This window comes from Calliphora vicina, chromosome 2, assembly GCF_958450345.1.
Source record: "Calliphora vicina chromosome 2, idCalVici1.1, whole genome shotgun sequence".
Classification (NCBI taxonomy): domain Eukaryota; kingdom Metazoa; phylum Arthropoda; class Insecta; order Diptera; family Calliphoridae; genus Calliphora; species Calliphora vicina.
In genome coordinates this window covers 101,525,279-101,547,821 of record NC_088781.1, presented here as the reverse complement: position 1 = coordinate 101,547,821, position 22,543 = coordinate 101,525,279, and the positions used below count along the sequence as shown (strand labels likewise).

The following is a 22,543-nucleotide window of genomic DNA, read 5'->3' as shown; positions in this document are numbered from 1 at the left end:
CGAACTGTCACTTTTAACATTCTCTTGCTCTCTCGTTACAAGTTTTTAAAAGTAAACGAACGCAATCCCGTAACTTCTAGGGTATTCAATTAATCGGGTTTCTGGTTTAATCGGTTAATCGAGCAAATAATTAATCGAGGTTTAGATTTATTCGGTTAATAATCGGTTAATTTAAAATTATTCGATTAACCGAATAATTTCTATTTTCATTTTAAATTGAAAATACAACAACTAATTTTTTGTACAAAAACATAAAAAACGGCAAATAAGGTATTTGAGATCATTTTTGTAAACATATCGCCTATTTGCTGCAACGTCATATCTCAAAATCCGTGTTTTATGAACTGAGTAATACAAAATATGCGATTCTATAATCTTTTATATAGTTTCATCAGTTTTCAAATAAATCAATTATTTTTTGTGTGAGAGTATTTTTTTGTTGTAAACATCAAAATTAAAATTCATGTTTTCTCGTATATTTGATAAGTAAAAATTTGGGTTAAATACAGATTAGAAAGGTATTAACATATACTATTTATATTTCTGAAATCGTATGATTTGTTGAAAATTTATTTAAGAAATAGTAAAATGTCATAAAATATTCAAAGACGTTTTTCTCGAAACTACTTTTTTGAATTATGACGTTGTTGCAGCAAATGAGCGATGTGTGAGTTTTTTAGGGTTTTAGTGAGATCTTCTGAAATAATATTTTATAAAAAGAATATAATTTAAACGATTTTTTTCTTTAGATTTAATAAAATTTTTCTTGGAAAAAACCTCTCTCGCTGATTGTATGTGTTGAAGATTTAATAAAATAAAGAATATTCCCAAAAGCATGATAAAGAATATTCCCTTTCGGATTGTTGTAGATTTTGATCAATTTAATAGTTTCGTATAGTTATGATGAAAGACTCATTTCAAAAAAAGTTTCGTCTATACATGTAAATACAAAGTTTCAAAGGCATGTAAATTAAATATGTCAGTTGTTATACATACTCACTAATCATGTTTATTGGATGTTCAAAAATATCTAATTTAAATTTGAAATTTGTATTTGAATTGAAACGGAAAAATAAATGCAAACAATTTTTTTAAAGTACAAAAAAAAGGAATTTCGGTTAATCGACACAAATTAATCGGTTTATTTGTTATTTGAAAATCGGCAATTTCAAATTATTCGAACAGTTAACCGTCCAAAATTAATCGGTTAAACGATTAACGGTTAATCGATTGAATACCCTAGTAACTTCCAGTAATAATTTGTATAAATTATCAAGTACTCGAACACAACTAATATCTTCAAAACTTTTGTGTATAGATTTCTGACGTTTTAAAGGTACTAATTCAGTAGCATGATACAAGATACAGTGGCCCATAATCATAGTCAAAAATAAAGTACATTTTAAGAGAATTAAACTCGACTTTACTTAAGAGTGGACTTTAGGTCTATCATAGACATTGGCGTAGATAGGGGGGTGCTGAGGTGGGCAAAACCACCCCAGACTCGCATCTGCCCACCACAGATAAAAATATGGAAAGTCGCAGAAAGATTTTTTTGGATTTGTAGATTGTTCCGTTAAGAGATTCCTGTGTATGGGGTTTTTGGAACCCAAAAAGCTAAAAAAATATTCCAATGCCAATCGTACAACGAAGCACATGTAATGTTTGGTTTTTACAAGCTAAAATAAAGGAGTAAAATCCGCAAGCCATTTTGGTTCATTGTTTATCCGACAGGCTAAACTTAGTTATTGTGGATTCGTATTCACACATATCATCAGCGCAAACATTCTTATCATAGAGGCATTACTATTAGTTCTGCTAGTTGCGAAATAAGTTTCTCAGCTATGCGTAGAATAAAACAATGGTTACGTAGTGCAATGCTTCAGGAAAGATTTTCAAATTTAGCAGTTTTTTTTCAATTCAATTCTTTATTTATAAAATTATTTGTACAAAGGCGTAATATATATATTAGAGTTAATTTAAAAAATTTGATTTGCGGGTATCATCATTTTTCTGAAGGTTTTTGCGTAAATGGGCACTTGCCCACCCCAGAATAATAGTCTAACTACGCTTATCATCATAGACAAGTTAAAGTAAACTTCTGACGCTGAAGTCGACTCTAAATATAAAACTAGCTGAAGTTGTTTTTAACTCGTTTAACAACAGCATCTGCTGTTCTTCGCCGAGTAAAAAAGTTCGTCACAAAGTAAAAAATTTTTAAGTTACAAGATATTGGTAGAGATTTTGAAATTATTGAACAGTTAACAATAAAATTATCTTTTCCATTTTTCCACAACAAACAACTTTCTTTGTTTAGATGTCCCGGTTACTTTTATTATTTACGTTTTTTAGATTTTTTTGTAATTTTGTATATCAGCTGTTCAACGTTGCCACTTGTCTGTTTTTTGTTGTATATTGTATGAACACATTTTCTACATTTGCGGTGGCACCCAGTTAAAGTCGGTTCAATTTAAAACATACTTTAATTTTGACTGTGGTTGCAAATTAATAAAAAGCTGGATTTTATTTTTAAGTTGTTTTTAAAAAGAACCGACTTTAGTGTTTGACTATGATTATGGGCCATTAATTTTATCAATATGTAATTAATACCAAACTGCTGACACTACATATGTACATATGTCTGCTGTTTTGAAATTGTAGTACAAAAATATTTTAAATAAATCTAATTTACCAAGTAAAATATTAAATGCTGATATTGTATTTATTTTTATTACATGTAATAAATTTGAATTAAAAAAATGACTCAAACCGATAAGTAGTTTTATTTCTAATAACTTATATTCTATGAAAATTGTCTGAACAAGAAAATAGAGAAGCGCCTTAAGCCATATACAGTTTTTGTGGCAGGAACGTTTCTTTACTTTGTTTTTGTTTAGAATGTATGAAAGCTGTCCAAACATTAAGAATTGGAAAATGCGATTATGTTCACATTCGGGAGTAAAAAAATGGGAAAGGGTGATGATCCTGATGATCTGGCCTAAGCAAGCAGTGAAATGCTCATAGCAACTAGCTTATCCCCTAACAATAAATTTCAATGAATTTATCTATCAATAGAATTTATTTATCAGCTAGAGACACAAACAGCTTGTATCTGATAATTTTTCGTGTGTTTTAGTTTGTCAGTCAGTCAGTGTAGTGTCAGTTTTGTTTAATGTAGTTGTACCGTTTTTGTTTAATGTGCGGATACGCGGATGGTGAGTAGGTTTGGAACGGTCAAAACATGCCCGAGCTAGTTGGAAACCTCGCCAGGCTACTCGGTTCGTAACTAATACTGTCCACACAAGATTTTCTACAGCAACACTACCAACAAATTCCTCCATCAGTATCAGTAATTGCCCATTTACGATCTGATTTGCCAAATCATCACAACACCATTAAATGCTTGGCAGTGAAATGGACAACAAGAGCTCAATTAAATGAGTTGCTTAATCTTCTGATAACAGCAATACCTACTATGTGATGCTTTGGGTAAAATAGAAGTAATAATTCATCGTTCGTGAGAGTAACTAACTAATTAATCAATATTGACTTTGATTTTTATAGAATTATTAAATAAAAACCTGTTGTTTATTTTACAAAGTATATAAATACATACATGTGTTTATTATACCTTTAATGGTTTCGTCGTACATGGTGTCAGCTCCGGTTGACTCCTCCCAACCTTTGGCTTTATTATATGTAGCTGTTTCTTAATTTAGATCAGACAACCTTCCAGTCTACTTTCGCCATTGTCTCGGCCGAAAATCGTTAGTAAATCTGATTTATTCTGTCTCTCATTTGCTGCTCCATTTCGCTAGCTCATGCAAGATTCATTCATACATACTAACAAATCAGAATCGCTACAAAAGTAATATCCGTATTTCATATGATCAAAATCTATTATAATTTCATAACTAATGCAATATTTATATGGACTCTGGAGGAAAAAATATCAAAAACAAATTCAAACCATCATAAAAAATCATAAAAACAGTAGGAGTTTTACAAAACCAACTGAATGGACATTTCGTGTGTACATAAATAAAAAAAATGTATTGCATTGAACCAGATCGACCAGAAAATACATAAAGATTAAAAAATAGGAAAATCTCTACAAATGGCAACACTGCAAATGACAACAGATTTTCTATAATTAAAACTGCGCTCGAACCGCCATAAATATACTACTTATAACAGTATCCAAGGCGAATTCATACAAGGTGGTGGTACACAGAGAAAACAGATTCGTGATAGCAACCGAATTTGTTGCCAATCGAATGATTCTATCTTAGTGACCGAATTTTACAGTTGTGGCTACAATATTTTGGAAGGGGAAACTAAAGTTTGGTTGCCTCAACTGAAATTCTTCTTTAGCAATTGACTTTCTGTTGTTAGAACTGAAAAATTCTATGTGTGCAACCGAATCATTCGATTGGCAACAAATTCGGTTGCTATCACGCATCAGTTTTCTCTGTGTAGTTCTACAAAAACAACAATTGGTCTTAACAAATGTCAAAAAACTAAAATGAAAAATTAAACAAATAAGTATTAAAACTTAATATAGTGTAGATAATTGAATAATGAGGGATTTACTTATTTATGTAAAAAATAAATATTTTGTTAATAAGCTTAGAATATGTAGATATTTAAATATAAAAACAAGCTTTGACAATTGTTAGAACCAAAAATCGAAAAAACAATTATCAGCTGTTTGACTGACTCCACGTATAAATTCGCCTTGAACAGTATCTATATACACTTGGCCGCATAAGTTTGCCTACAAACTACTTTATATATTTTAACAGGCTATTTTAGTCGTAAGTAACAACGGTAATCATTTGAAATTGGTTTGTTTTTATGTATAGATAAACATTTGAAAATTACGATAGGTATTTTCTTTTTACATTTGCAAAGTTTGGTAATAATTGACAGCTTAAAAACAATGGTATGCTAACTTTTCGTGTATGCAAAAGTATGCGTACATAAAAAGTAAAGGTAATTTGTAACTGTTTTTGTTATTGTGTGATACTACAATACTGCAGTTTATGTTTCAAACTCATCATAAAAGTGATTTTTGAATTTTTTTTGTTTCAAATTGGATTAATTTCAAGAAATGGCAAACAGAAAATTAATTAATGTAGCTGAACGTGAAATTATTATACATTTACGGAAACAAGGGAAAACTTTGCACGAAATTGATCAAGTAGTTGAACGTACTCACTCCTCCATCCAGAGAGTGATAAACAATTTTAAAAAGACTGGAATTTTTGTCTCAAAGCCTCGTTCTGGTCGTCCACCAAAATTAACTGAACTCGAAAAAAGGTTTATAATGCAATCTGTGAAGGAAACCCCCAGATTTACTATATCGAAAATGGCTGAAAACTTAAATTCACAATTTAATAAACATGTGTCCAAAGACACTGTGCTCAGAATTTTGAAAAAGGCCAACTATAGAAGCCATGTAGCACGGAAAAAGCTGCCAGTTTTGATACTTAATAGACAAAAACGAATTGCATTCACTAAAGAACACATAAATATGCCTCCACAGTTCTGGAAAAATGTTATGTTCACGGATTAATGCAAGTACTGCATCTTTGGCATAAAAGACCGTCAGTTTGTTTGAAGAAAGCCTTGTACAGTGCTTAGTCCCAAACATTTAAAACCAACAGTTAAGCATGGTGGTGGTGCAGTGATGGTACGGGGGTACATGACGAGTGAAGGTGTGGGAAATTTAGAATTTATTCCATCGACAATGGATCATAAGGTCTATTTAGACATTCTAATGAAAAATCTTACCGAAAGTGTTAGCAAATTGGGCATTGAAGATGATTATATATTCCTGCAAGACAACGACCCAAAGCATACTACACACAACACAAGGCTTTGGTAGTTATTTAATAAAACAAAAACAATTGAAAACTCCTCCGCAGTCACCAGAACTAAATTCCATAGAACATTTATGGGATTTGCTGGAGTGAAAAATACGAAACCATGTAATAACATTAAAGGAAATACTTCAAACAGTATTAACTGAGGAAGGGAGAAATATTAGTTCCAAATACACCGAAAAACTGGTTTCATCAATAACAAAACGCCTTCATGATGTTCTTGATCGTCGGGGTTATCCAAATAATTATTAAAATACAGTTTAATTTATAAAAATCAGTAATATTTTATTTTTTTTTTATGTACGCAAACTTTTGCCTACATGCGGAATTGAATTTGTTTATGAATTGAATTCTTATACAAGTAAGTTTTGTTGATTCTTAAATATGCATTTTACAATGCAGTTGTGTTCTTAAATATTTAAGAGTTTTATATAAAAAATTTCAAATGAGTAACGTTTATTTTTATATCCAAAATTAGAGTATACTTTTAATTTTCGTTCTTGTACGTAAACTTATGCGGCCAAGTGTATGTATATCAACTGTTATTACCAAGCTATGCAATGAATGGGATTTTCCAAAAGATAAAGTTACCGCAGTAGTAACAGACAACGCAGAAAATATAACAAAAGCTGTAGAATTGGCCTTTGGAAATTTTTGTTTAAATATGCTAACATTTTATTGAGCCTTTAAGAAACTTGACTATGTTTGGGCTTTTTTAAAAGGAAAGAAAGGCAAAAAAGATGAATTTTTGCAAATGGAGAAAATTAACAATAAACTTCACCCGAGAATGGTTACAAAATCTCATATTGTGGTTGTGCGAGAACCTAAAACCGATCTTTTGTGTTACAATGGGGGAAATGAAAAATAAAAAAGGTGCAAATAAATTTGTAAGTTCTAAACCGATAATCCGATTTTAATAAAATTTTTCACGGCTATAGAGGAGTTGTTACTGAGCTTAAGTTTTAAATTCAGACTTTCAACATTAAGGTGGGACGGAGCCTCAAGGTCCCAAATTGGGGTGTCTCGGGTATATGAAAAATTAAAAATGATGCCAAATTTTTGTTCTCTATCCGATTTGAAAGATTTGTACATATGTAGAATCTACAAGACGAGAGTTACAAAACATACTACTATAACTAAATTTACTTACTACTATAACTAAATAAATCGGGAGAGATGCGGATCCGTAATTTGCAAAAATACAGACCAAGGTAAGTAGAAAACATAAAATTTCAATTTTCAATGGTGAATATTTCGTAAACTAAAGACACCCCAATTTGGGTTCTGGAGACTCCGCCCCACCTTAGTGTTGAAAGTCAAAATTCAAAACATAAGCCTAATTTTTCAGAAACCGGTTTTCGGTTTTTTCGAAAAATTGCAATTTAATATAAACCGGTTTCGGTTTTTTAATAATAACCGGTTAACCGGTTTTTATGGAAAAATATTGAAACACATAGATAAAAGAAGAAAAAAAGATTTATTTATTAAAATAATAGTTATTAAAACAAAAACAGTTCATGGAAAAACATAAGACAACAAAAATTAGATCATATAACCAGAGACCGAAAATAACGGTTTCACTTTCATTTCAATAGTAAATTCTCATTCGCAGCCATTTAAAAATAATTTTTGTCTGATATATCACTGAGATACTACGTTTATACGCTAGGCTTATTCGCAAATAAAAATATTGTAATTAGAAAAATTTGAGTTAGCAAATAGCTAACTCACGAAAACAATTCCTGATTAACGACGCTATTTGCAAATAAGATTTTAAACATTGCCATATTTTTTAACGTTTTTAGTTTTCCTTTCGTTTTTTAAATATTTCATTGCGTTTTTGCATTAATTGAATTGTAAGACAAACAAGAATTTTTAATTCTTTAATTTTTGCATTTAAAAAAATAAAAATTTTCCGTAACCAAAGTGACATATAAACAGAGAGTTAGTTAATTGCAAATAATTTTTATTTGCGAATAGGCTACGTATAAACGTAGTAAGAGAGTGATTTATTAGAGAACATTTTAGGTTACGGGTTGAGAGAAACAGAAAAGAAACAAACACAACCAGCGTTGCCGCTTTGGTCCAATTGGACCAAAATTGGTAGTTTCAAGTTAACAAATTGACTTCTGGTAGTTTGGTTGGTTTGTTCCGATATTTGTCGTATTTTGGTAGGCTACGATATTTCTGAATACATAAGTATTTTTAAAAACAAAATAATTAAAATAATAACGAAAAAACTACTTATGTTAAGCCAAAATAATATTCTATAATATGAAGATAGCATTTTCTTAAATATTTAGTTTAGTCAGGTAAATGTGTATTTATTTAGTAGTGTTGAGTTCAAAAAATGCCAAAGGGCTCTCAAAACTTTTATTTTCTAATAATATGTGTTATTATTCAATATTTCAGTTTCATCTGACACTTTAAATGTCCAATTATGGAAATTAGGACGCGTAATTTATTTCTATGTGAAACTTATTTGTGTTGAATTTTTTCGGGATACCAACACTTTTAGGAGTTTTATGCTCGATTAAGTAATTTTCGGAAGCGGGACTTATATGGGAGCTATGGTCAATTATGAATTGAATTTTTAGGTGTAATTTATTTGTAAAAATGTTATTTAATATCTATATAAATCAAGCATTTATGACGGATAATGTCTTATTTCTGGAGGACATTTATATGGGGGCTATGTGAAATACATGGACAACCAGCCAGACAGACGTACGGAAGAACATCGTTAAATCGACTCAAAAATAAAATCTCGAAAACTGAACGATTTTAATATATTTATGATTGTAGTGTTATTAAATAACTTTCTTCCTCTGCACAGAGAAACAGATACGTAGTAGAATTTGTTGCCAATCAAATGATTCGGTTGCACACATAGAATTTTTCGGTTCTTTCAACAGAAAGTCAGTTAATAAAGAAGAAATTCGGTTGAAATAACCAAATTTTTGTTACTCCTTCTAAAATTTTTTACCCACAACTGTAAAATTCGGTTACTAAGGTAGAATCATTCGATTGGCAACAAATTCGGTTGCCATCACGAATTTGGTTTCTCTGTGTGGGTAATTTTATAGCAGCAATAATATAATTTTAAGTTAACTATTAATTTTGAAACGAATCCATATAGCATTTCTCAAATATTATAAATTTGGTAGGTTTTGGTAGTTTTTAATTAGAAATTTGGTAGGAAAAATATTTTATGAGTGGCAACGCTGAACACAACTAATCTAGATGAGTGATTTATAATTTATTTTGTTCGTAAAGGTTAGCTTGTCGAAAATCATTTGATGCAAATCAACGCTTAAATATATAAAATTTATCAAAAGATTTATAACAAATTAAAAAAAATAATCTTATTTCTGTTACTCAGACTTCATACTTATCAATTTATTCCATAATTTGTTAAAAATTACTAATAATATGTTATTGTATGTAAATAAAAGAGAAAGTAACAGTTATTAAGAACAAGAAAAAATGAATTGTTTATCTCACACCAGACCATTAAAAAACAACAAAAACGAATAAATCAAAAATTCTAATAACGATGAAATTTTGGACGTGATAGAAAATGTTGCTAAACACGACTTAAGTAATGTTGTTTTAATTTTTTTTGGTGTGAATTTATTTTTTTAACTTTTTACTTTTAACTTACAAATACAGCTTTCAACGAATGAAATTTAATTTGAATTCCTGTATGTAGACTTTATTGGGCTACTGTATGTATTTGAAACTTTGTTTGTATTTACATGTATAGACGAAACTTTTTTTTGAAATGAGTCTTTTATCATAACTAAACGAAACTATTAAATTAATAAAAATCTAAAACAATCCAAAAAGGATTATTCTTTATCATTCTTTTGATTTCTCCAACATATACAATCAGCGAGAGTTTTTTTTCAAAGAAAAGTTTTATTAAATCTAAAGAAAAAAATCGTTTAAATTATATTATTTTTTGAAAGATTATTTCAGAAGATCTCACTAAAACCCTAAAAAACTCACACATCGCTCATTTGCTGCAACAACGTCATAATTCAAAAAAGTCGTTTCGAGAAAAACGTCTTTGAATATTTTATGACATTTTACTATTTCTTAAATAAATTTTCAACAAATCATGCGATTTCAGAAATATAAACAGTAGATGTTAATATCTTTCTAATCTGTATTTAACCAAATTTTCACTTATTAAATATACTAGAAAACATGAATTTTAATTTTGATGTTTACAACAAAAAAACACTCACACACAAAAAATAATTGACTTTTTTGAAAACTGATGAAACTATATGAAAGATTATAGAACAGCGTATATTTTGTATTAGTCAGTTCATAAAACACGGATTTTGAGTTATGATGTTGTTGCAGCAAATATGCGATATGTTTATAAAAATGATCTCAAATACCTTATTTGCTGTTTTTTATGTTTTTTGTACACAAAATTCGTTGTATTTTCAATTTAAACTGAAAATATAAATTATTCGATTAATCGAATAATTTTAAATTAACCGAATAAATCTAAACCTCGATTAATTATTTGCTCGATTAACCGATTAATTGAATACCCTATTAAATACCCATTCAGCATAAAGTACCAATATAACAAATAAGTACCCAAAACAGCAACACTAAAAACCAACAACAACAATGTAAACAAAATTGTTAATAATTTTATGATTCATAATTTCAGTATATTTATCAAATTTTACATTGTTTATGTTAAATTGCATTTATCGTTCCAAAACATTATTGTTTAACACTTAAATCTTCTTTTCGTATAACTTATTTCCTAGGTTGTATGTATAAAAATTGGAATAGTGTCCGTGTCTAAGGTTTTCCCAGTGGAATAATAAAACTCATATAGTCTGCAGTTGCTCCCCACTCGGCACGTTGTGTTTGGAAGATAATAATCCAAATCGTTAAAGCCACTGTCCACACAAACGTTCCAAGGCCTGAGTAGATGACGTATTTTTTAATTTGTGACTGCTCCGGATATGTTTGTCTGGTGAAGGCTTCTTTGAAAAACCAACAAAAATTCACCGCCCACAGAAACGGCAATAATGCAAAGCCTGCACGAAAATATGTGCGACACAGTTGTAGTTTTTGTTCTCCAGTTGCTTTAGAAATATTCATGTTTGTTTCTAGTTATTTTATATTTAATAATTCAATTAAAATTGTTTTATTTTTTACTTCTTTTATTTTTGCATTTGACTGCAACAACAAATTACATCGAAAACAAACATATGTTTTCTTAGGGTTGCCAATTCTATAGTTTTTGTTTAAAAGTGGATGTACAAGAAGTTGCAATACGCTCAATTATGTTTAACGTAACGTAAAGTAATGTGTGTATTGTATGTAAATAAAACGTGTTTTTAACGGCTTTTAAATTTAAAATAGATAAAACATTTAAAGCAAAATGTAAGTAACTAATAAAAAATAATAGCGGTATTCACAATGTAAAAGAGCACAATATCAAAAAACTAAAAACAAAATACATTAAAAATAGAAATTGTCAATAAATAGCTCTTCTGCTTTTTTACTAGACCAAGTACTCTAAATTGTGAATACCGCTAATATGTACATATGAAAACGCATCATGTTTTACCATTATTTAAATTTTTTTTTAATACATAATTTCTTTATGTAATTTTTTTTCCACAATAAGTTTTTTAAATAGTTTGTAAAAATAGCTAGAGTCAAGATTTGCGAAAATTTAGAAACCAAAGTAATGAACGATTTTATTGAATAGAATAGAAGCAAAACATGTAAGAGTGTAACGATTGTTGTTGGATAATGTATTTTCCGGATGTGGTCCTTACATAGGTGCTATGTATAATTATGGATCGGTAGTCACAAAAACCAATTGTTATTATGTATATATATATACTTGAAAATAATTTGTGTTAAATTTTATATCAATATTTATTTGAAAGGACAAACTCTGTTGGAAATATTAAGAATCGGTCCCAGTCCCCATACAAATTTATTCCCGGAATATAATACGATTGTATATATTGTTACGAAATTGTACTTGAATTCAAATATAACGATTTTAAGGGCTGATTTAAAAGTAGCATAATGCTTTCAAATAACATTGCTGTAATAGCAAACTGTAACATATCTGTGGGCATTATTAAATAAAAGCTTTCAGTTGACCATTGATCGTAAGTTGGCAATGCTGTTTGAATTCGAATATTCAGTTAAAGAACATTGTTGAAAGTACACCACAGATGGCGTATGATCTAAGGCACAACTATAATATGCATACACTAGCTTAAGTCAGCTTAAGCAAATGTGCGAATACATATAAAACATATGTGACAAACTATAATGTACTTAAGAGAGTTTCGTCAAGTTTCGTCGAATTTTATTTGCTTAAGCAAAGTGCGAAGCTGGTCGCACATTCCGTACGGAATCAGCTGTTTATTTAGTTTATACAAAGAAAATAAAGAAATAAATGAAAAGGATGAAGAAAATTTATATATTTTGATAAAATAATAAGAAATACGTATTTTTTTAATTGCAAGTTGCACATAAATGTTCAAATGGGGCTAAATAGTTTTGAATGCACGTAAGTACATTATAGCCACCTAAAAGTTTCTTTGAATTTCCTTAAGCATTTGACAGACTTTTCGTTCGGTTTTGACATTACCTTAAGCTAGCTTATGCATATTATAGTTGGGCCTCTAGAATATTCGAACTTTGACAGTTAAAGAGCAATATAGAGTGCAGATGGCAGTGTTATAAATAGTGGCAGAGGTTGCAGTCGTTAGTGAGTTTATCAGAGACGCTTTTTGAATAAACATCAACTTAGTGCCTTAAAGTCTGTTGTGTTTTTCAAGTAAATTCGTGTACATTATAAATTGTGTCTGTATTTCTGAGAATTTATAAACGTGTATAAAAAACATTGAGTGGCTATTTAATTCTGTGGTTGTTGTACATTTTGAATAAATAAAGAGTTGTTACAATTTTCAAACTACTGAACGGCTTTTATTTGCAATCAAAAGTATCCGGTTTATTTGAAGGAAATAAACAAACGTTATGAAAAGGTTAAAACGTAACAATATAGAATAGTAGTATCCATACAAAATCCAGTAAAAATAAGTTGCATGTAAAAAGACATCACAAAACCATATTTTGTTTGGATCTATCCATATTTGACCATATCCAGCATATAAAATCCACTTCCTAAAACCAGTTACGCATAAATCTCTTATAAATATCGTTATCAATTTATAATTTGACACAAATAATCCAAATATATATAAAAATCGGGGTAAAGAAATTTGCCACAAATAGTTATTGCTAATAGCTACTTATGTATCCAAAAATTGATTGAGGGCATCATTTTACGTCCTGTACTTTGATATTTGTTTTCGTCCATACAAAAGTGGATGTTCCCAACTACATTTTCTCAAAATTTTTTGTCCTGGTGTCAGTATTTGGTGAGCAGGATCATAAGATAAAAAGGTCCCTAAAATTATCGTGTTAGTTCAAAAACCTTAAAAAATATAATCACAAAGAAACATATCAAATTAATAACATTTGTTTATGTAAAATGTTTGTTTCGACATATACAAACATCCGGTTTTCGAATACAATTCGAAAAAGCATAATTTTTAAAACCGGTTTTCGGGTTTTTCTATCAAAACCCGATTCGAATAAATGGTTTTTAGCCTTTTTTGTAAATTTAAGAATTGATGTATAAATTATTTTTTTAATTAAAACAAATAAAAAATCTTTCAAAATTTTATTGAAAATACATAAACTAAAGTTACAAAATAACCCCCTTATTCATAAAAAAATAGTTTTAAAGCAAAATTTCCATACAAAATTTGATTTTAAAACGTTTAAATTTAAAATTTGTTTATGAATACGGCCTTGAACATTTTTTATATAACCAAGTAAGAGAGCTATATCGGCTGTGCCGAATCTTATATACCCTTCACCAAATTATACTTCAAAGTACAAATCTATCTTCTATATAAATAAAAATCAAATGTCGTTCGTTGGTAATTGCATCAGTAGAGAACGGCCGGACCGATTTAGAATTTTTTTTTTTTAAAATTGACCACGCCCACTTTTACGCCCACTTTTTTCGATTTATCTTAAATCGGAAAACGGTTACATCGATTTAGCTAATTTTTTGTTTAAATGATCATAGTAATCCAATTTAAGTTTTTACTGAAAGAAAAATTGACCACAACAATTTCTTTTTTTCGATATATCTAAAATCACAGAATTTAACTAATTTTTTTTTAATGTTCGCAATACATAGTCCGCAAAAGTATTTACATAAATAAAAATTGTCCACGTCCACTAATACGCCCACTTATTAAATACATCTGTGATCAATCATATTTCAGACCAAAATTCGATTACTTATATAAAAACTCACAATAGCTTAAATCGATAATAACTTGACCAATAAGCGTTTAATCAAGAAAAGGAGCTCGATCTGTGATCACTCATATTTCTGACCAAAAATCGATTTTTTATATAAAAACTCAAAATATCTAAATTCGCTAATAAATTGGCCAATAAGCGTTTAATCAAGAAAAGGAGCTCGATCTGTGATCACTCATATTATTTAAATATATAATCCTCTTCTATATAAATAAAAATCAAATGTCGTTTGTTGGTAATTGCATCAGTTGAGAACAGCTGGACCGATTTGGACAATTTTTACGGAAATAAAAATTGAAAATTGCATTTTACGTCCACTTTTTACGATTTATCTAAAATTGGAAATCGGCTGTACTGATATGTCTAATTTTGTTGTTAAATGTTCGTAGTAGTCAAATTTATGTTTTTACTGAAAGAAAAATTTACCACACCCACCTTTTTTGATTTATCTAAAATCGGAATACGGCTGTACCGATTCCAATCCAATTAAGTTTTTAATAGAACAAAAATTGACCACGCCCACTTTTTTCGATATATCAAAATCGCAGAACGCCAGGACCGATTTGGTTAATTTTTTTTTAAATGTTCTCAATATTCCACAAAAGCTTTTTAAAGAAAGAAAAATTGTTCATGACCACTATGGATGAGTTAGTGCTAAGAATTCCAACGATGAAATCATTCAATTTCAAATGGCCGCTGTTAGCAGTAACAAAACAATTTGCGCATTTTTTCATTTGTCATTCATGAAAGACATCCAAGTGTTGTTTATTTAGCCGTACATCTGGCAAATGGTCAAAGAGTGTACTTTACTGAGGAGAATGTATTACAATAAGTTGATCAACCGCCATCTACAACATTAACCAGATTTTTTGAAATGTGCCGGAATGATGAATTTGCCCGAACGCAGATATATTCCGAAATGCCAATTATACTTGGAATCAGTCGTGAAAGAAATTTTAACGGCGGAAACAAGGAAATCCAGTTCAAGTTTTCAGTTTTCCAGTTCATCCAAGAAACGATGAGTGTTTAGTCAACGTTTGTGGCCCAACATCATTCCAAGATTTGCGAACTATAAATGGTGAATTGTGTGACACTTATAGAGAAGGGTGTCAATGCTTGCGATTGTCGATTGTCCCCATCAAATACGAACACTGATTTCGATAATTATCTCAACATGCTTGCCATCCAAACCAACTGATTTGTGGAACAAATGCAAGGATGCCACGAGTGATGATATTTTGCATCAGATGTGTGTTAGAACATCAAATCCAAATTAGCAACTAAGCGAGGAAATTTACAATTTATTTATTGAGGATATGTTCTTGATGATGTCGAACAAGGTATTATCCAATGCACGAAACATTTAATCAAGAGTTGCGATGCGAAGAACAATATGATTGCGATGCATTCAACGTTCCACTGTTGTACCGACAACAAAGCGTACGAGGCACTTTTTTACGGTCTCGGTAGATCTGGAAAAACTTTTTTGATCGCGTTGATTTCGGCAACGATACGCTCGCAGAATGATATGGCACTTGCACTGCAGCTACATTGCTGGAAGGCGGTCGAACTGCTCATTCAGCACTCAAGTTGCCATTGAATATACAAATCAATGAAAATCCAACATGCAACATTTCCAACAACAGTGGCCAAAGTTTTACAGCAAAACACACTGATCGTTTGGGATGAGTGTACAATGGCGCATAAAAAGTCTTTGAAGGCATTAGACAATATGTTGCAAGATTTACAAAACAATCAAGCCGGTTTGGTGGTGCGATGTTTCTTTTGGCAGGTGATTTTCGGCAAACTTTGCCAAAATCAACGCCAGCCGATGAACTTAATGCATGTTTGAAGTTGTCCGTTCTGTGGAAGCACGTCGAGAAACTCAAATTGGCTGTGAACATGAGTGTCGAGCTGCAGAACGATCTATCTGGAGATGTATTTTCCAAACAATTGCTGGACATTAGCATTGGCAATATCCCGGTTGACATTTCGACCGGCTGCATTCAATTTCCCATCGCTTTCTGCCAGTTCACCGAATCAAAATCCGAACTCATCCGAAAGGTGTTTCCAAACATTGGACAAAATTACAAAAACCAAGATTAGTTGAGCGAACATGCTATATTGGCTGCGAAAAACATTGATGTCGACAAACTGAATTTTTAAGATTCAAAGTGAAATTGCTGTCGAATAATGACGTAGAAATCGGATGATGTCGTCAACTATCCAACCAAATTTTTAAACTCGCTGGAATTACTCGGATTACAGCCTCGCAATCTCCAACTGAAAGTCATATCCAAGGCGAATTTATATTCAAGGTGGTGTCGGTGGCGAATTCAGGAAAATACAAGCGAATTCATTAATTTTTTATATATGGAGTTTGACATTCAAAACCACTCTCTCATTGTATCGAATGTCAAACTCCATATATAAAAAATGCATGAATTCACTCGTATTTGCCTGATTTTGTCACCGACACCACCTTGTATATAAATTCGCCTTGGTCGGATCGGTGATCATAAAGTTACGAAACATAAACCAACCACGTCTTTGTAATGGCACCCGACTTGCTGTAAAAAACTTGATGAATAATGGCATCGAAGCATCAATATTTAAAGGAGAAGACATTTTGATACCACCGATCCCTTGCATTCGAATGACAACAAATCTCAAGGGGCAGTTATTGCGTGTTTGTGGTATTAACCTTGAAATTTCATGTTTCTCACATGGTCAATTCTATGTCGTCTGTTCCCGTGTCGGATCAGCACCAGCATTATTTGTTTACGCGCCAGACAAAAAAACCAAAAATTTCGTGTATCATAGAGCATTGCAATGAACGAAATTGTGATATCACAGCAAAGCAATCGAAAAAAGTTTTTCTTTATTTCCATTGCTTACCTGAACAAGCATTGGTTTAAAATTAGAGGCTGACATAGCAACAACATATATTGATTTACATGTATTTTGTTGTTGAGATACTTTGAATTTTGACCTAGGTTTATTATTCACAAATAAGTTTTTTTATGTTTTTAAATGGATCCATCATGATATGGGGGTGTTTCTCCTCTTCTGGTGTCGGTCCAGTATATTAGATAAAGAACGAAATATGCATCCAGGACTACGTAAATATATTGCAAAGCTTAATGCTTCCATTTTCTGAGGAAGGGATGCCCTTCAGATGGGAGTTTCAGCAGGACAATAGTCAGAAGCACTCCTCAAAATTGGCAAAATACTGGTTTGCTGTCAACAAAGTACCTCTTATGGAATGACCTTCGCAGTCACCGGACCTTAACCCAATGGAACACCTATGGGGAGTGCTCAAGAAGAAGCTAGAGGGTTTCAGTCCGAAAAATAAGCACGAATTATGGGAACAAATCCAGGAAGAGTGATTTGACATTGACAAGGACGTTTGCATAGAAATTGGTTGATTCCATGAGCCGCAGATGCAATGAAGTTGTGAAAAACAAAGGTAGAGCAACTAAATAATAAGATAAGATAGTTTTTTAGCAAAAAATATAAAGATGTGCCTCGAAAAGTTGAATCCTTTTATTGACTCAATACATTGTTAGTCATATAATGTTTTAAAATATAAATGAAAATAGGAATGATTATGTTTTTTCTTATACTGTATGTCTGATAAAAAAAATTGCATATACATACATTTTTTTAAACAAAACTAAATTTGACTAACATACTTAAAAAGTTTGAAAAAAAAGCATTCGCTCCTATTATTTCTTCCAACACGGTATATACCCTATTCACGAAGGTGAAGTGTATAAAAATACACAGAATTTGAAACCAAAGGAAAGGGTATATGTATAATAATATTAATACATAATACTAATAGTTAGTTATATTTTTTAATACAATTTAAATGTTTTGGGGACATAATACGATTTCTTAATTTTGCATAAAATCTGAAAATAAATAAAAACAAAAATATTCGTTTTTCTCGATTAATTCTAGACAAAAATCCGGTTTGTTGAATAACTCGAAATTTGTAAAAACCGGCTTAAAAAATCGTAAGATTGGAAAAAATCGGTTGAAATTATAATAACACCAATAGAAAGCCAATGAAATTACAGTATTTTAGATATTCATATTGTGATTGTCTTGAACAGATAGCTATAAAAAGATAGGAGAGAAATTATGTTTCGAAATATTTAAATAAAATTCGAACTAGATTGAATTTAGAAAAACGGAACGAAAAAAAATTAAAATTTATAACAAATATTTCAACACTACGAATGTTATTGGACTATCACGAGATCCAATTGAAAGCGCGTTTTAAAGAAAGAACTTTCCAATGATACCAATAATTCATATTGTTACGAAATTGTACTTGAATTCAAATATAACGATTTTAAGGGCTGATTTAAAAGTAGCTTAATGCTTTCAAATAATAGTGCTGTAATAGCAAACTGTAACATATCTGTGGGCATTATTAACTAAAAGCTTTCAGTTGACCATTGATCGTAAGTTGGCAACGCTGTTTGCTGAGACCGTATATTCGAATTCGAATATTGAGTTAAAGAACATTGTAGAAATAGAGCTTTCTAGATGGTAATGCAGTGTTAAAAATAGTGGCAGAGGTTGCAGTCGTGAGTGAGTTTATCAGAGACGCTATTCGAATAAACATCAACTGAGTGCCTTAAAGTGTGTTGTATTTTTCAAGTGAATTCGTATACATTATAAAGTGTCCAAAACGTGTACAAAAAAACATTGAGTTACTATTTAATACTGTGGTTGTTGTACATTTTAAATAAATAAAGAGTTGTTACAATTTTCAAACTACTAAACGGCTTTTATTTGCAATCAAAAGTATCCGGTTTATTTAAAGGAAATAAACCAACGTTTTGAAAAGGTTAAAACGTAACAATATGTTTCCTCGGCGAAAAATTTTTCTCCATACAAATGGGACACTCAAATATACGAATTTGTTGGATTTTGGCCTATTTATTGAAGTTTATTGAACGTTCTAGGTTTTTCCGTTAGATAGATAATTCATGAGACTATTAGAAGTTAGCACTGTGTTTATTATCATAGGCGCTTTTAGACTTAACATCAACTGCATTACCAGTGTATTCTTGTACATTATAAAGTGTGTAATATAAGTGTGAGTATTAAAAGTGACTATATAAATTGTTGTGTAAATTGTATATATAAATAGGCCACACGTTTTTTGTGGTACACTTTTAAGTATATTATTGTCCACCAATATTGATGAAACATATATGGTTTAAAAGGTTTTTTTCTCCAGATATGCACAATATAACAAATTATTTCAAAAATAGTTACATTAAAGTGGTAAAAAGCGTTTAAAAAGTTTCGTAACATATACTTTCAATTAATATTTTTTTATCTTCACAATAATAAATAACCCGAGATTGAGAAAATGAATGAAAGCGTTGTTATAATTTTAAACCACTAAACTGCTTTTATTTGCAATTAAAATAATACGTTTTATTTAAATGAAATAAACCACTGTTTTTAAAGGGTAAAAACGTAATAATATGAACATTTGTGTAATATTTTAGTTCATTCAGAATCAAACAATGGACAAATAAATATCGGAATTTCTTTTCATAAAATATTAAAAATATCTAAAGTAAATTGGTTATGGACTGAAATAAGGAATTAGCAAACATTAATTAATGGTTGTATGATACTTGTCAGTTCATAGTCAAGATATATTTTGATTCTCTGAATATTTTGGATGTTCTAAATGAAGATTAGAAACTGTTGCTAGATTTGAATTTCTTACAGGTGATAAAAATGCTAAATTTAGTTTAGTAAGGGATTCTAAAAATGGCAAAAACAAGACAACTAAAGATGGCTTGAGAAAATTTAGAAGATGCTGATTTAATTACATAAATGTGTTCGGCTTTGCCCGAAAATTTTGATCCCTTGGTGTCGGCAGAGCAAAACATTAATGACACCAAACTAACATTTGGATTTATAAAGGAACGACTGGTAGCTAAAGAAATTAAACTCAAAGATCGTGTTGATGCTGAAGTTGGAGCGATTTAAGAAGCAGTTTAGTGGTAAGTGTTACAAGACTTGAGAAGTTGGTGTTGCCGATAAAAAATTTAGTTTTATGGCTGCTAATAATTCGAATAATAATTATGGAGCTTCAAAAATACAATTTATATTAGATTCTGGCGCTAGCGATCATCTGTTTTATAAATGTTGGTATATTTCTGAACTTAAGAAACTTGACATTCACTGTACCAGTATTAATATCTCTGAATCAAATTTCTATTTGCCAAATAAGTATTGATATCAATCCATATATGGCCCTAGAATCAGTTGCATTGTTAAAATTTAAAAAAAAAAGTCTATACTCAAGTATTTAAAATCAAATTGAGATTTGAAGGTTTAATGCGAAACAAATAAGATTATTTAAATAAAGACAAAAACATTTAAACAAATTGATGACGTTTTTGCGAAGAACAACTTTGAACACTATATCTCAAAGTTAAGTAGGTTTTGTTTTCGTTGTATTTTTGTTAATTTTTGACAAGTGGAGGAGAAGTCAATTATTAATTCGACCAATAACATAAGAAAACAAAAACTTGACCTAAAATTTGAAATGCAAAATTTTCACACGATCATTTTAAGATGTATTGAAAAGAATAAGTTAAGTTAACAGTTATTAAATATAAGATAAATAAAAATAAAATAGTTTTTCAATAATATGGTTTACAATAATTCAATAATCCATTCATTTCCTTAAAAAGTACCAAAGAATAACTGAAAGTGAATTAAATAAAACATTTTCTTTACACTTGACCCACATGAATTATGTGGGTTCTCATGTCAAACATTTATTTATCATTTAAAACAATTTCTTATAAGGTGCCAATACTTACTTTAGTTTCCAACACATATTTATATATTTATTTCGTTATATTGTTTGTTATTTTAAATAATAAAAATAACGTATGTACGAGTATACATATATGTAAATACATACTCGTGTTTGTCATTATATGAGTATGTATGCACCTACTTTGAAAATAATAAATTTATTATTATACTTTGTATCACGTTTTGTTAATAAAATTATTGTAACATATTCTTTAATTGTTTAACCTCAGGCAAATCAAATTCACTATTAACTGTATCCATGTATGAGCGTATCTAACCGATAAGTATTAATATACAGTGTCGATCGAAAGTGGTTGTAAATGGAATTATCAATAGCATGTTCTCGCACTCTTGCCGAATATTCTCTTTAAGAGCTATCTTGTGGGAAACTTTTCCATAGCGGTAATGTATAGGTATACAATTTAAGCCCCATCCATTTTAAGGGCTAGTTGCTGCGACAGGTAAGTTGTTACACACTTCTTAGCCGATTACGATTTCCATGTCCACCGTCCTGCTCTTTAAGCAACCATCACCTTTCATGGTATCTCCATGAGTTGTTAATTTGAGTACCGTAACACAGCGCCAGTTTTACTTAACAACTTACTATTATTTACTAAGATAAGAACATAATTAAATTCGGAATATAGAAAACAAACTAAAAACTATTCATTATTATGGTTCTGACAAAACAATGGAAACTTAGGTTTAATTTTTTTCAAACAAACACAAACAGTGAAGCTTTTTGCTTGACTGCAAATACACCAAAGTCTCTGGAGAAATCGAACCCCCAACCCTCGATTGATAGACCAGCACAGTATCGTCTAGTCTATCGTGACACTCTTTACAAGAATTGTCTGGCCCTTTTAGTGACTCAATATTATGTTGGATAGCCCTTTTTTTTCTTGCCTCAAAACCGCATCTGATAAAGCATCCCTCATTGGATTGTAGTCACTCGGTTACAACCATAGAGGTGTGTTTAGGCCTTAAAATATTATAAAAATACCAAAAAACCAATTTTTGAAAAGATGCGAAAAAGTACCTTTTGTTCTGCGGCTCTTCAATTTATTTACTCCTCAGAAGTTCCACAAACCTTGCCCCATTTGACAAGTTTGTACGTTTTTTCATATAATGGGTGCAAAATCTGTTACACCAAAATTTCTGTTAAGTCAGTACGTGTTTGAATTCAAAATTTACATTTGATATGTTAATAACATTTTGCATGAAATATATGAAAAAACGTACAAATTTTTCAAAGGGGGCAAGGTTTGTGGAACTTCTGAGGAGTAAATAAAGCATTTTTTAAAAAGTATTTGATATTGTTATAAAACTTAGGAACTTTAGATTGATATTTTAGTAAAATTAATAAATTTTAT

At 30.3% G+C, this 22,543-nt stretch overlaps 1 protein-coding gene across 1 annotated transcript; it reads right to left on the bottom strand.

Annotated features, from left to right (window-relative positions):
- Positions 1–10,563: 10,563 nt before the first annotated feature.
- pen-2 (presenilin enhancer) lies at positions 10,564–11,068 on the bottom strand. Its single transcript, XM_065500491.1, has one exon. The coding sequence runs from the start codon at positions 11,025–11,027 to the stop codon at positions 10,722–10,724; it is 306 nt and encodes a 101-aa protein (XP_065356563.1). The 5' UTR covers positions 11,028–11,068; the 3' UTR covers positions 10,564–10,721.
- Positions 11,069–22,543: the final 11,475 nt, after the last annotated feature.